Source organism: Heliangelus exortis, chromosome 2 (assembly GCF_036169615.1).
Source record: "Heliangelus exortis chromosome 2, bHelExo1.hap1, whole genome shotgun sequence".
Classification (NCBI taxonomy): Eukaryota; Metazoa; Chordata; class Aves; order Apodiformes; family Trochilidae; genus Heliangelus; species Heliangelus exortis.
This window is the reverse complement of record NC_092423.1, coordinates 124,682,569-124,695,999: the sequence shown is the minus strand read 5'-3', so window position 1 is coordinate 124,695,999 and position 13,431 is coordinate 124,682,569. Positions and strand designations below refer to the sequence as shown.

General features: G+C 38.6%; 1 protein-coding gene across 1 annotated transcript in view; it reads left to right on the top strand.

Moving 5' to 3' along the window:
* CNGB3 (cyclic nucleotide gated channel subunit beta 3) overlaps positions 1-12,890 on the top strand; it is a 60,030-nt gene extending 47,140 nt beyond the window's left edge. Inside the window, exons 14-18 of the mRNA XM_071737886.1 lie at positions 352-435; positions 2,438-2,556; positions 7,058-7,204; positions 10,466-10,646; positions 11,771-12,890. Coding sequence (XP_071593987.1) covers positions 352-435; positions 2,438-2,556; positions 7,058-7,204; positions 10,466-10,646; positions 11,771-12,007 — 768 coding nt within the window. The 3' untranslated portion in view covers positions 12,008-12,890. The remainder of the gene's footprint in view (positions 1-351; positions 436-2,437; positions 2,557-7,057; positions 7,205-10,465; positions 10,647-11,770) is intronic.
* The last annotated feature ends 541 nt before the right edge of the window (positions 12,891-13,431 follow it).

The window sequence follows — 13,431 nt, the reverse complement described above, 5'->3', positions numbered from 1 at the left end:
TTTTTTTTTTTCCCCTTGATCAGTAAAAAAAAAAAACCAAACCACATAAGAGAACTGTAAAGCTGTGAACATAGCACTAACTGAGCTTCCACAGCAAATTAGATGTACAGAAACTTACTTTGTAAAAAATAGATGTTCAACCCAAAGGGAACTTTAGAAGTATATGAAATTACAACTCTCTCATTCTTTTCTCTGCTCTAAAAGCTTATCTTTACGATGTTTTGAGTTTGAATTCCACTTACAAATCCCTGGATAATTCACATGTTGTTGGGTTTGGCTGCTCAGTGTAAGCACTAACAATTACTTGTGTTACTGAATTAATATAGCTACCAATTCTAACTATTTTAACAGGGGTGTGATACCCAGATGATTTATGACATGTTGCTGAGGTTGAAATCCATTGTTTATTTACCTGGTGACTTTGTCTGCAAAAAGGTGAGCATTGTTGTCTCTTTCAAAACAAAATTACAGTGTGTATTTTAGAAAGAGTTCAGCTATCGGTCAACAGTGTCCTTTAAATAAAACTAACCCTGAGTGAATTAGATAGAATAAAACTAATTAAGGTACTTTGTGTAATAATAACATACTCTCAAGTTTCAACCTAGAAGAAAACATGGATTTTATTACTTATATTATAAAAAATATATAGCAATATGGAACAGTACTTAATGTAAATAGGGATTAACTGATGATACATAATGATCTTTCAGTATTTTAAATAGAGCAAGTTAATTTTTATAAATTTATCCAGTCAAACCTAGCTACATCTCAATCTATGATGCTCTGCATGTGTTTCATTTGTGTATTCAGAAGCTCTTAACTGGAATTATCCAAGAACATGGCAAATACACTGCATCCCATACTGCTCCTTCCAGCAAAATCTGATCTTGCTCCACATTCACTCACAGGTTTGAGCCATCTCCAGAATCCCAGCTGAATGCTGTCACACTGCCCCTTTAGCAAAGCAGCCTACCTTCTCTTAGTGTTTTGGCTCAAACATGACCTTATTATAGTAGGTGGGTGAAGTGTCAGTACTGTTACTCTTCTTGTAATTGACCCACATTTCATACCCCACCTAGAAGAGACCATCAGAACCCATTAACTTGTCTTAGGAGTTCTGATCCAGTTCTGTATCCCTCCAAGTTATAACCATACAATCCTCATCCCAAATACTGAGTTAGTCCCACTGGGTTCACAATGCTGGAACTTAAACATCTGTGAATGCTCTAAAGAATCAGGTGTGTCCCTTCAAAGACCAATCCCAGAAATACTGTTGGCTGGGTGGGGTAGGAAAGTGGTTTGGTGTGATTGCTTGTACAATGCACAGCATGAATGGACCTTATGGCTGGGACTCAGCCACAAGAAAGTTTGTAAATGATGGTAACAGATGCAAGGTCTTGATACTGCAGTCAGGATGTAAACAGTTCCCAACAATTGAAGAGAAATTGAATTGATGAGAAATGGAAAGATCATTTTATCCCAGCCTGATTTAGTGCTAAAATGCCTCTCACTTGTATAGACCTACTAGGTGTCCAACAAGTACAGTAATCCTTTTAAGGCTGTAACATGTATTAGAGAATAAAACCCTGTTTAAACTACCTCCTTCTCAAATATATGTTGACCACATCATTCTTTACCTCCTTCTAAGGAGGCTCCAACATGCAGACTTGGAGGCACAAGTGAAGGGATAGGAAGTGCAAGCTCTAAATTTTTCACTTCTGAGTTCTTTGCTGTTGACTTTTCACTTTTAAAATGAAATTATTGCTTCGCTTCAATTACTCCATCTCCATGGGTAGAAAAGTGTTTATTTGTCTGTCTTACTGAGAAGCTGTAAAGGTTGCTTTGGTCGTGTTTGTGAAGCCCATAATATCAGTCCAGTTTTCCTGATTTTTATTGCATATATTGAGGATATTCTTTGAATCTTAGATCATGTGAAGAATCTTAAACCATGCCGTGATTTACCTAAAAGTACACAAAGTTTTGAATGATTTTGAATAATTAGCATTTTCCTTTTAATTGGGGACAGTGAGGATTAGAAATAATAGTGCAAAACCTGAAGATTTTTCAACCATGAAGCTTAGGCTTTTTTGCACATTTTGTTATTGAATACACTGCTGAAGTCCTTTAGTTTCCACTAGAATGGCTGATGGAAACGCCTGCTACCATCCTGATTATTATCTACTCTTCTTTTTCCAAGCTGGGCTAGATAGGGATCTGTTCAAACTTTGTCCCACATCATAACTGCATCTGGCAGAGTCAGTCCTTGCACTTCTGCTCAGTGCTGGGAAAAGTAAAGCAAACATTTATTTCTCCATAATACCGGTGAACTTGTGTATAAGAGAGGGGAAAGATATTTAAAGAAGGTTTTGTCAGATTATCCTAAAGCAAAAACACTGCCCTGCTAAATCACAAGTTCTTTATGTGTTTGTGTTCCCAGGGAGAGATTGGCAGAGAGATGTACATCATCAAGCAGGGGGAAGTTCAAGTCCTTGGAGGCCCTGATGGTACAAAAGTTCTGGTTACACTCAGAGCAGGAGCTGTATTTGGGGAGATCAGGTAGGTCCACCACTATTTTAAAACAGATAATAAGTGATTATTTAACTTCTTTGTGGTAAGCATGACAGATACTATAGGAGGCTGGAAAGTTGGTAGGATCAACCAAGAAGACACCAAGCAGGGAGATGCAGGTCTGTGAGGGGAAATCTAGTTGAAGCATTGGAGACTGTTGTGGCAAGATTTTAGACCAGTGTTTTGGACAATGCACACAAGAGATACACAGACATAATTCTTTTTCAGCATTTAAAATATTTATCACATGTTCCTGTTCTGAAGTCTGCAATATAGCAGGAACAAGAGCATTTTATTGCCTCTATAGTGAGTCTAGGTGGCCTTAAATAGCAGATGGTAAAAATAATAACTAATTCCCAACAAAGGAGATAAAAAAATCTAAAATAGCAAATAAGACTGGTTTGTTTAGAAAGTGAAGTAGGGATTAACCTGCCAAAACCAGGACATCTATGTTTGAAAATCTATTTGTTTAAAAGCAGATAAAACAAGAAAAAAGCTGACAGACCAGATTTTTGGGTGTGAGTTTATATGGATGAGAAAATTTTTCTCAGGTGGTTACAAATGTTTTTGATATTCTCCATGTGGTTACTATGCAAAAGCCATCAACACATTCCCCAATTGGCCAACCAAGTGCTAGATTTTATATATGACATCTCCTGCTGAGGTTGGCCTGAAGAGAAGTAATAAAATACATGTGCTGCTGCATGTGATAAGCTGGATTCCTGATTTCTTCCAGCTGTCTCCCTGTTATTGTTAATCCTCTTGCAGGTAGCTTTAATCTGGCTTTTGAAAAGTGGTAATCAGCTCTCTGCCAGGTTTACATTTATCTTCTACTTGTGTCTCCCTTTGTGGTAAGGGAAACATTCCCATTTATCTAGTGACATATGTACCAAACTTGCTTAAATCACAAGTGGAAAACACCTGATGTCTCCCATAGATACAGACCTCTTTCTTTGAGTGGGCAAGTGAAATCATACCAGCTTTTTAAGAGGTTATTTGAAAGGTATTTCTCTCTGTGGCAATATAATACTTGAGCAAAGCCTCAAAACAAAATGAGGTACTTTAAGTTATGTGGGAAAGCTGAGAATGCACTGGTTTTCAGTACGGGCTGGATAGTGAAAAGATAATAGTACAGCAGCCCAGATATATAACACACAAGTACTTTTCAGTTATCTATTAGTCTTGCATTTGGAGCGAGGACTTGATTTTTTGAATGGAGAAATGATAATGATTGGTTTTAAAATAGAGAAAGGGCTTTCAAACTTCTGATCTGACACAGGTGAATGCTTCTTTCCACATGAGAAATACACAACAGCCTTTAAAGATTGATTTCCCAATATCAGTTACTCTTCACGTATTTGCCAGGATGGCCACTAAAACCCTCAAAAATGTTTTAACTCTACACTTCTAGCCCTGTTTTGTTCATTATTGCCCTACTGAGGCAGCATTCTGACTGGTTCAGAAGGATGTAATTTGCATATTAATGACAGGCAGTGGACAAACTTGAGGAAAGAAAGAACAGCAATTGGCAGACACCTCCAAAACAGAAGAAAAGCAGAGAAATGAAGCACTATGTGTATCAGTCAGTAGAGATTTATCCTCTCCCTTGTGGAGAAGCATTAGAAAATAATGAGTTTGTTTAGCATATCTCTCTGTAAGTTTTGTCAAGGTCTTCTGAATACTATACAGCAGAAGAAAATGAAAAAAAAGATAATAATGCATGAAATATTGCTTTTTTAGCACATTCATTTTTTTACCTCAGTATTCATAGCATAGTTATCACCTGGTATCAGGCTGATTTCCTTCTGATTTCTGATTCATGATTTATTTAGAATAATGTGTCAGCTTCATTCCAAGTGGTATAGCTATGTGATTTATAAGACACTTGTTTTAATCTCAGTCTGATCAAAATGCATGTAAATGATATCCTAAAAGTCTCTGAGAGAAAACAAAGCCTGTTTATTTAAAAAAATTCCAATGATTTATACTAGAAGGCCAATGCAAGACTAATGTTCAAACAAGTCCTTTGCCAATTTCATCTTTGAATATTGTTACAGAAACAGATTAAATTATAGGAGTTGCCTTCCAATTAGCATCTTACCCTCATTACTACTTTCCTGTATAGATATCAGTTTAGGGAAGCAAAATAATCTCAGAATCAGAGGCAAACAGATTGGTGCCTTAATGAAAGCCTGTCTGCACAGACAATTGAGAAAGAGAGAAATTCAGCTAAAACACAACACTTCATTAGCCCAGAGAAATTTACACTTTAAGCCAGATGTCCTCATTCATCCGTTTACTGAAATTTAACTAGAGCAATTTCCTATCTGAAAAGGGTAATTGTGGAAAAATTAAAATATTATTATATGTAAATTTTTGACAGAAAGATTTCTAAATGTTTGGTCTCCGCTTTGGCCCTTCAGCTGTTTTATAACTTTAACTTTTATTTAAAAAATCAAAAATAAAGGGAATATTTAGTGTTGTGAAAGGTTACATTTTCCACTTTGGCTCAGGACTTCCCATGAAATGGCAGCTGCTGCTTTCAATGAGGTATTCCCTTTGGTTTTGACATCCTGCTCAGAAGCAAGATCCAGATCTATTTCCTGCTCCTTACTTACTGGTTCTCCCAACAGGCACAAAGGTGTGGACCTGAGACACCATGACCCTGCACATTCAGCTGATAGGGTCACCATTCTCTGGATCAATTTGCTAATTTCAGTGACTGCCAGCTTCCTACAGAGATCAACTCTGTAAAAAAAAAAAATGTATATATATATATATATATAGGCTGAGTCATCACTTTGACAACTTTATACCTCCCAATTCAATTTGCTAGCATCAGAATTCCGAAGTTATTATTGCATATTATTATCACAGCATTTCAGTCTAACAGCTGCAGTAAAAAATGCAAGGCAAAACCCCTCAAATTTATCTATTAATATAGATATTACAGTATCAAGAATCATTGCAAGGCAAATGTGTTGTTTTTTTTTAAATTTGGTCTATCATATAATTCTTAGCACAGTGCAGAAAACCAGATTCAATCATTAAGTCCATAATGCTGTCCTTAGTCATTCTGTTTGAGCAAGGGCTGCCTTACATGTAAAATTCACCTCACATCATCTCTGTAATGAAAATGCTGATCTCTTTAGTTGAAATCTGCCTCAATAAAATGAGCTTTCCCTTGGAAAGCCTGAAAATGATTGTTCAGTAACTTGTTGAGAAGTGATTCATCAGAACTCAAAAGCTGTTTGCAATTTTCTTTAGCTGCTTTTTCTTATTGTGCAAATAGTTTTATTCTGTCTGAGGAATTGTAGAGAACTGTTTAAAAAAAAGATGATGCATTACATTTTCAGCTTGAGTTCATATATTGATTGCTATTTTGGGTTGCAGAAAAACACTTTGTGAATGTGTGTATAAAAATAGCCTTGTACAGCCAGTTGCATAGGTCTCATACTATCCATTATAAATCAAATACAATATATTATTTGGATGACCTCGTATTTAGAAATATGTCCTATAAATATTTTTAATATAAAAACCACTGTTTATATATACTTAATTAAGATTTTGTATATATATCAATTCATGTTTTATGGGGTCCAGGCTTAATAATAATTTTTAAATTTAGTGATTGCTAAATACTCTCTAAAAATATTAACATTTTTACGTGGAAAACATTTAAGGGACAAATTGTTGGGGTGGATCTACTTGAATAATGATAAAGCAATTGTAGTACTAAGAGTGAAATGTAAGTTTTCTTGTTTATCACCACCAGCTGAGAAGTTTCTTCATTCTATTTGCTTAATGCAAGACGAACAATTTAATTTGTATTTGTACAGCATCTAACTTTTATCTGGATAGCCTTCCTATGGCCAACTGCTGCTTCCTAAACTGGTCTAAAGCCATTTTTTCTGGCAGACACATTTATAACTGCCACTTTGAAAGGCTTTCCTAATCTGTATCATTCAACTTGCCAACATTCAAATGTGAGATGTGGTATGTGAGAACTGAAAACCAGAGTCTCACAGAAGTTATACTCTCAGAAAAATTAAAACTCTTGGAGAATCATTCATTCATTGTAAATAAGTCTTTCAATAATAACGACTTGTGCTGCTCTACTTCCAATGAAAATAATCTCCAGCAATAAAACTGAAGAAGTGCCAAGATCACATGAGGACTAAAACAAACACAGTCCTTGCAGTCGGTGTCTCTTCGGAGAAATGTCTAAATCTAACAAGACCTTTTACAGTCCTTAGCATCTACATCCTCCTGACCAGCAGTGACAATTTGCCTTTCTGAGGCAAGGAGGTATTTCTAACACCAACTGCAAAGGGCCTTTACAGAACATTGAAGAGTTAGAGTTGAGTAAGATAGAAGAGTTGGGCATGTAAGTGAGCTATAGGATGACCAGTGGAGAGCCACCAGCAAAGGGATTCCTCACTAGGGCCAGTAAAAATGTGACTGACAAAGTTTATTTTCATTCCAGCCTGTTAGCTGCAGGTGGAGGAAATCGAAGGACTGCAGACGTGGTGGCTCATGGCTTTGCCAACCTTTTCATTCTGGACAAGAAAACACTCAATGAAATCTTGGTGCATTATCCGGACTCAGAAAAACTTCTCATGAAGAAAGCAAAGTACGTCCTAATAACAGTCTTTAAATCACATTATTGGACTGCAGAATGGGCAGTTCTGCCTTACAGATCCACAGTTAAATGCCCCCCCCCCAGATTTGTCTGCATTTCCAAAAGCTTAAGCAGTAGTTAGGGATGGGTTCAAAGTTAAGGCCTGACAAAATGGAAGTGCACCGATCGGAGAGGTGTACATTTTGTTCAAAAGCAATTGAAATGGGATTTCAAACCCAAATTGCTTTTTGTCTTGCTTTGGTTATAGATTGCTAGGGTTACCACTATCCTAGTTTTGAAAGGGCAAAATATTGACAGATTTTGCCATAAAATGACAACAAATTAGTACCTTACTACCTTGTAAAAGGTCCAAATGCAGGAAATTGTCATTATTGGGATAATTCAGACCTCGTATTGTTCTCAACTGTTGCCTTACATTGGTATCAAATATTGAAAGGTTGCTCTCAGACTTGAAATTCCACCAGAAAGACAAAACATGGCACAGGATTGACATTTTTTTAGTAGGAGTGCTGGCAGGTGGTCACATTCAGCATATTTCAACATCCCTGGTTATCAAACACCAGTATCTTGAGAATCATCACATCCCTAAGGAACAAGGAACCCAGACACAGAATAGGCCAATTGCCCAGTTTTCAAAACCAGCACCAACAGGCAGAAAGGTGGAACAAATCCCCTGACTGGTGTTCCACAGCACCTCTTCTTCCTGATTTTTCTCCAGCTTCTTGCTGAAAAGTTATACAACCAGCATTACTTGTTATTCCTGTCTCTCTGACCCAGGATAGCTCTTGCTTTGTTGCCTACCCTGCTGACCCAACCAATTCTGCTTCCTCCAAATAACCTTTCTTAACAGTAGGAACTTAGTATTATCCATCCTTCATGTCTGCATTTGGGCCTGAAACCCTCTCTAGATATCAGATTAGATACAGATTATCCTGATTAATTTTAAAGATATGCAGCAGTACCTGCCTTGTGCTGGGGGCTGTGTCTGCTCACATTCACTAATTCTTCCAAAACTCATGTGTTCTACATAAGGTCAGCCACATCTCTAAAAAAAAAAAACAAACTAGGTGCCAAAAGGAGGTTTGTGTACTCTTTTGATAAAGATTACATTTTTTTCAATTTTAGAATCAAGTTACCAGAAGCTTTGTCCTGGAAGGTTTATGTTAGAGTTCTCTGGATTGCACTGGTTATCCCACACCTTTAAATGGCTCCTTAAAATAAACTCAAAGGAATTATCCAAGTTTTCTATTATCACCTGACTGATAGTCACTCTGTGGTTTTTACTTAATAAATCCATGTCAGCTGCTGAAATGTACTTTTTAAATTCATGACATTAAAACTTAAAAAAGTATAATCTTCACTTCTGGAATTCCCAGAGTTACAAAGTACAAAATGCTGGAGAATAATATGGTGTTATGGGATTTACTGTACTTAAGACAGCAAGTATAGTCCTGGTTCATAAAAAGCCTTCAGCCGGGACTTTTGCAAGAAGAGAAAAGTTGTATTGAAAGATGTACAGCACCCTAATAGAAACTAAAAAGATAGGAACTCTGCTTTTCACTGGTTCCATCTGTCTTGGAACTGTCATCTAATGTTAATCCTCATTCTCACTTCTTGCTGTTGTGGTTTCAAAAAGGTACAGCTACAGAGCAGTGTGAAAACCTAGTCTGCCACATGATTGGCAGTAGTTTCTATATCTTCAGGGTATCTTCTTCTATTGAAGAAGACCCAAAATAAGTACCACTGTGTAGCCTGACCTGTCAGAGATGAGCCATACTTTATTTGGTAAGCTATTACTTCCATGAGTATCAGCTGGAATCCAAAATGAACACAAAATGCTCTCTGAATTTGCATCCAGAAGGCCAGGTAAGAGATTTCCACTTTAGGTATGGGGCATCCATTCCCCTCCACACTACTTCTCACCTTATCAGACTCTCACCTGCTTTGCAGCACCTTAATGTGACTGCACTTGTTTATTTTCCAGGACATAGGTAAGCAACTGGCTGCTTGTTGCTTGGACAGAGGTACTATTTGATGGGAAAAACAACTTGCTGGATGGCTGGGTCCAAATAGTTCTGGGAAATGGAGTTAAATTCATCTGGTGGCTGGTCACAAGTGGTGTTTCCTAGGATTCAGTACTGGGGCCAGTTCTCTTTAACATCTTCATCAGTGATATGGATGAGGGGTTTGAGTGCACCATCAATATGTTTGCAGATGACACCAAGCTGGGGGGGAGTGCTGATCTACCTGAGGGTAGGAAGGCTCTGCAGAGGGACCTGCTGGATGAATGGGCTGAGGTCAACTGTATAAGTTTCCACCAGACCAAGTGTCAGGTCCTGTACTTGGGGCACAACAACCCCATGCAACTTTACAGGCTTGGGGAAGAGTGGCTGGAAAGCTGCCTGGCAGAAAAAGATCTTGGGGTGTAGATTGACAGCCAGCTAAAAATGAGCCAGCAGTGTGCCCAGGTGGCCAAGAAGGCCAACAACACCCTGGCTTGTATCAGTCTCCCTGTACACAGCACTGGTGAGGCCTCACCTCTAGTACTGTGTTCAGTTTTGAGCCCCTCACTACTTGAAAGACATGGGGGTGCTGGAGTGAGTCCAGAGAAGGGTGACAAAGCTGGTGAAAGGTCTAGAGAGCCTTATGAGGAGCAGCTGAGGGAACTGGGACTGTTGAGCCTGGAGGAAAAAGGATCAGGGGAGATGTTATGACTTTATGCAATTACCTGAAAAGAGGTTTTAGCGAGGTCTCTTGCAAGTAACAAACAATAGAACAAGAGAAAAAACTTTAAGTTGTGCCAGGGAGGTTTAGATTGCATATGAGGAAAAATTTATTTCCTGAGAGGGTTGTCAGGCATTGGAACAGGCTGCCCAGGGAGGTGCTGGCATCACCATCCCTGGAGGTATTTAAAAGACATGTAGATGTGGTATACATGTGGACGTGGTTTAGTGGTGGATTTGGCAGTGTGTTAGGTTAACAGTTGGGCTAAATAATCTTAAAGTCTTTCCCAACCGGAATGATTCCATGATTCTATCTCCCAATTAGAACAGTAGCCTCCAGCTGTACCAGAGTTTAGGGTTAAACCCTTGCGCTTTCCAGGTTTGATCTTGCCACTAGATCTGGCACAAAAAAAAACGTTTGCTGGAAAATTTGCCAGGTTTCAATACATGAATGTGATATTTTAGCTTTGCAGGAATGTTGTTCAGCTTCACAGCACTGCTGCATGTTCTCATTCCTTTCTGTCTCCAGGGTGCTGCTGAAGCAGAAGGGGAAACCTGCTCCAGGACCACCAGTGCAACAACCACGTGGCTTAGCTGGTTTCTTTGGGCAGAAAAAGGAAACTCCGAAATTGTTTAAAGCCATGGCTGGACTTAGAGGAAAAGAAGGCCTTGCTAAGATGCTGCAGTTGAAGAGAGAACAAGAAGCTCAGGTAATGCCACAGAAAATAAGAGTAGAAAATTCCATGCATTGAAGAGGGAAACAGGAAAGATGCTGGGAGAGCCTGGACAAAGAGAGTAGATGAAAATGTATCCTTGCTGCAATTAACTGCAAAAACTCCCAGTAGCTGAGATATAATCACTGTACCTAATCTCTATAAACACTGATTCTAAAATTTGGCTCAAAATTTCCTGGGCCTGGACTCTATGCAGAGCAGAGAAAACAAAGGCAAAGCAAAAGCAAGGAAATAAAAATCCTCAAAGGATAAAGTAGACTTTACAAAGACCCTAAGGGCATCTGATGTCCTTTTATGTAAACAACCATAAATACAGAAATACCCTAACACAGAAATCTGATCCAGTTAACTCAAGCACACAATGAACTTTCCAATTCAAAGCCAGATCTCTGATTGCCACAAATCCTGAAGAAATTTTAAAGTTTAGCCCACACATAGCTGAAACTGATTGAGTCTCTTATATATTGCACTTTCAAGAAAACTGTTATTTAGTTCGTAAAAAATAATTCCCACATTATACTCTGTTCTGAGAAACATTAATAAGAACCTGCTTAGTTCTACATATTTACCCAAAGGTGGCAGAATTCTCTACTGTCTTTACACATGAACTGGCAGTGCTTTTAGCTATATTTTTAAGTTAGTAAAGAACTTTGCTTACACAAATGACTACAACACTATGGCTGGAAGAAAAACATTACAGAATTTAATGTGGATTTGTGTACTTATTAGGAAATAGGCTTGGCCAAGGAACTGAGGCACTGGGCAATATGTCAAGATTTACATAACACCTTCTTTCTCTACTAATCTAAATACATAAAGGAAGATGTAAGGAAGAGCTGTGTGCCCCAAAATGTACCTGCTGTACTAATGAGAAGCAGCTACTATTGTGATCCATGAGCTTTTTTCATAGGTTTTTTGACATCCTCTGAAATTGCGCTTTTCATTTAGAAGCTAATTTTGTTGCCTAACTACAAATTTATGTATATTGCACACAATTAATCACAGCATCCATGCTGTGCCTTTCCACCGCATATACAGAACAGAACCACTTCCTTATTTTCTTCCACAGAATTGGAAAACATGTTATTTCTTGCTTCTAGGAATCTCAAGCTGAAGCAGAGAATAAGCCTGTACAAGAAGAGAAGAAACCTGCAGAGCCCGCGGCCTCATCTGCACCCCCCGCACGAAAGGAAGAGCCGAATGCAGATGCTAAGTCTAAAGCACCTGCAGTTATGCACAAAAGCACCTCGAAAGACTCTTTGATCATCAGTATGGCTCCATCCCCCAGAGCAGGAGAAGGAGAGATCCTTACAGTTGAAATTAAAGAGAAAAAATAGAAACAGATGGTGCTTGGGGCTGTGGCCCCATCTGTTGTCTTGCTGAATTCAGAGGACTAGTGTGACTTTGCTTTTGGGTACAAAAGATTAAAACTAGAGACTACTCAAGAGAAAAATCTACCCCACATTGTCATCTTCTCTACTTCCTCTCCTGAGAAAACTAGACAAATCATTTCTATACTTATCAACCCTGAGCCCAAGGAGAGTGTAATAGAAATTAGAGCTCAGATTCTATTTCAGGACCACTTGTTTCTTGTTTGATCCATGCTCCCCCTTATCTCTTACTGTGTCTTGTTCCTGCTTCTCCTCTTCCCTCTCCTGTTTATTGTTGCTTGCTTACTGCTGTTCCTGTTGCTCATCTTGATTTTAATTTTTGTATATGCTCTTTTCTGGTTTCCCATAGTCATCCTTTTTCTTGTTACTGCCCTACTGTTGCTGAGGTTACTCATGTTCCTCTCAATAATTTTCTCTCCTCCCATTATACTTCTAATCAGTGACCTATTTTTGTGACCAGTGCAGAAAGCTGCGATGCTCTGTTGGAATGTGTTAGCTTGGGACAGAGGGCTACAAAACAAAGCCATTGTCAAAAGGTAAAATCAAGAAATTCACAAGAGGGAAGCAGACTGCAGAATTATAACCACCCATTTGAAAGCATGAGCTTTCAAAGCTCAGATGTCTTTAACTCGGGTGAATAAACTTGGAAAGAGCTAGGTTTTTTCTCCCCCAGCTCAAGGCTGCCCTTTAACTTCGGTTTGCAGACTTACACATCTGATCTTCTCAAGGGGGTTGGTATTACTAATGCTCTCTGAAGCACAAGCTAACTTTTTGAAGAGCCTTGGAATCTAAACTGGCCACCTTAAAAATAAAGCTGATTTTATAAAAAGCAAGATTTACACTTTCTGTGGTGCCTGGTTCCAACCAATGCTCCACTTCACCTCCATCACAGACCTCATCTGATGATCCAAAGCAAGCCCCATACCTTGCCAGGGCTGAACTACATTGTTCCTGTGAACTGAAGTAATTCATTTATAAGCAACACAGTTAAGAGGGACACAGCTTCTAGCAAGGGGCTCCCACACCATAAACCTTCTGCATCAACTCATCACAGAAATATATAAACTGTTAACCAAATGGCTGAAGCTCTGTTTTAAGCTTAATTATCAATTCCTCTTTTCTCTTCCACGGATTTGTGTCACTTCTTGCTCCCCATCCACTTTCAGACCCACTGGATGAACAGTTCTGGGAACTAAAACCCTTATGCAGAAGTCAAGCCAAGAAGTTTTAAGACTTCACAGCTCCTCAGCTGACCAGCCAACCAAGGAAGGCAGCAGACCAAAATAAAACATTCACTTTGCAGGCTACATATGATCTTGTGGGCTGTGCATTCTGTAGGCCTGTTCGTTCAAGCCTTTGAAGTTCTCTAA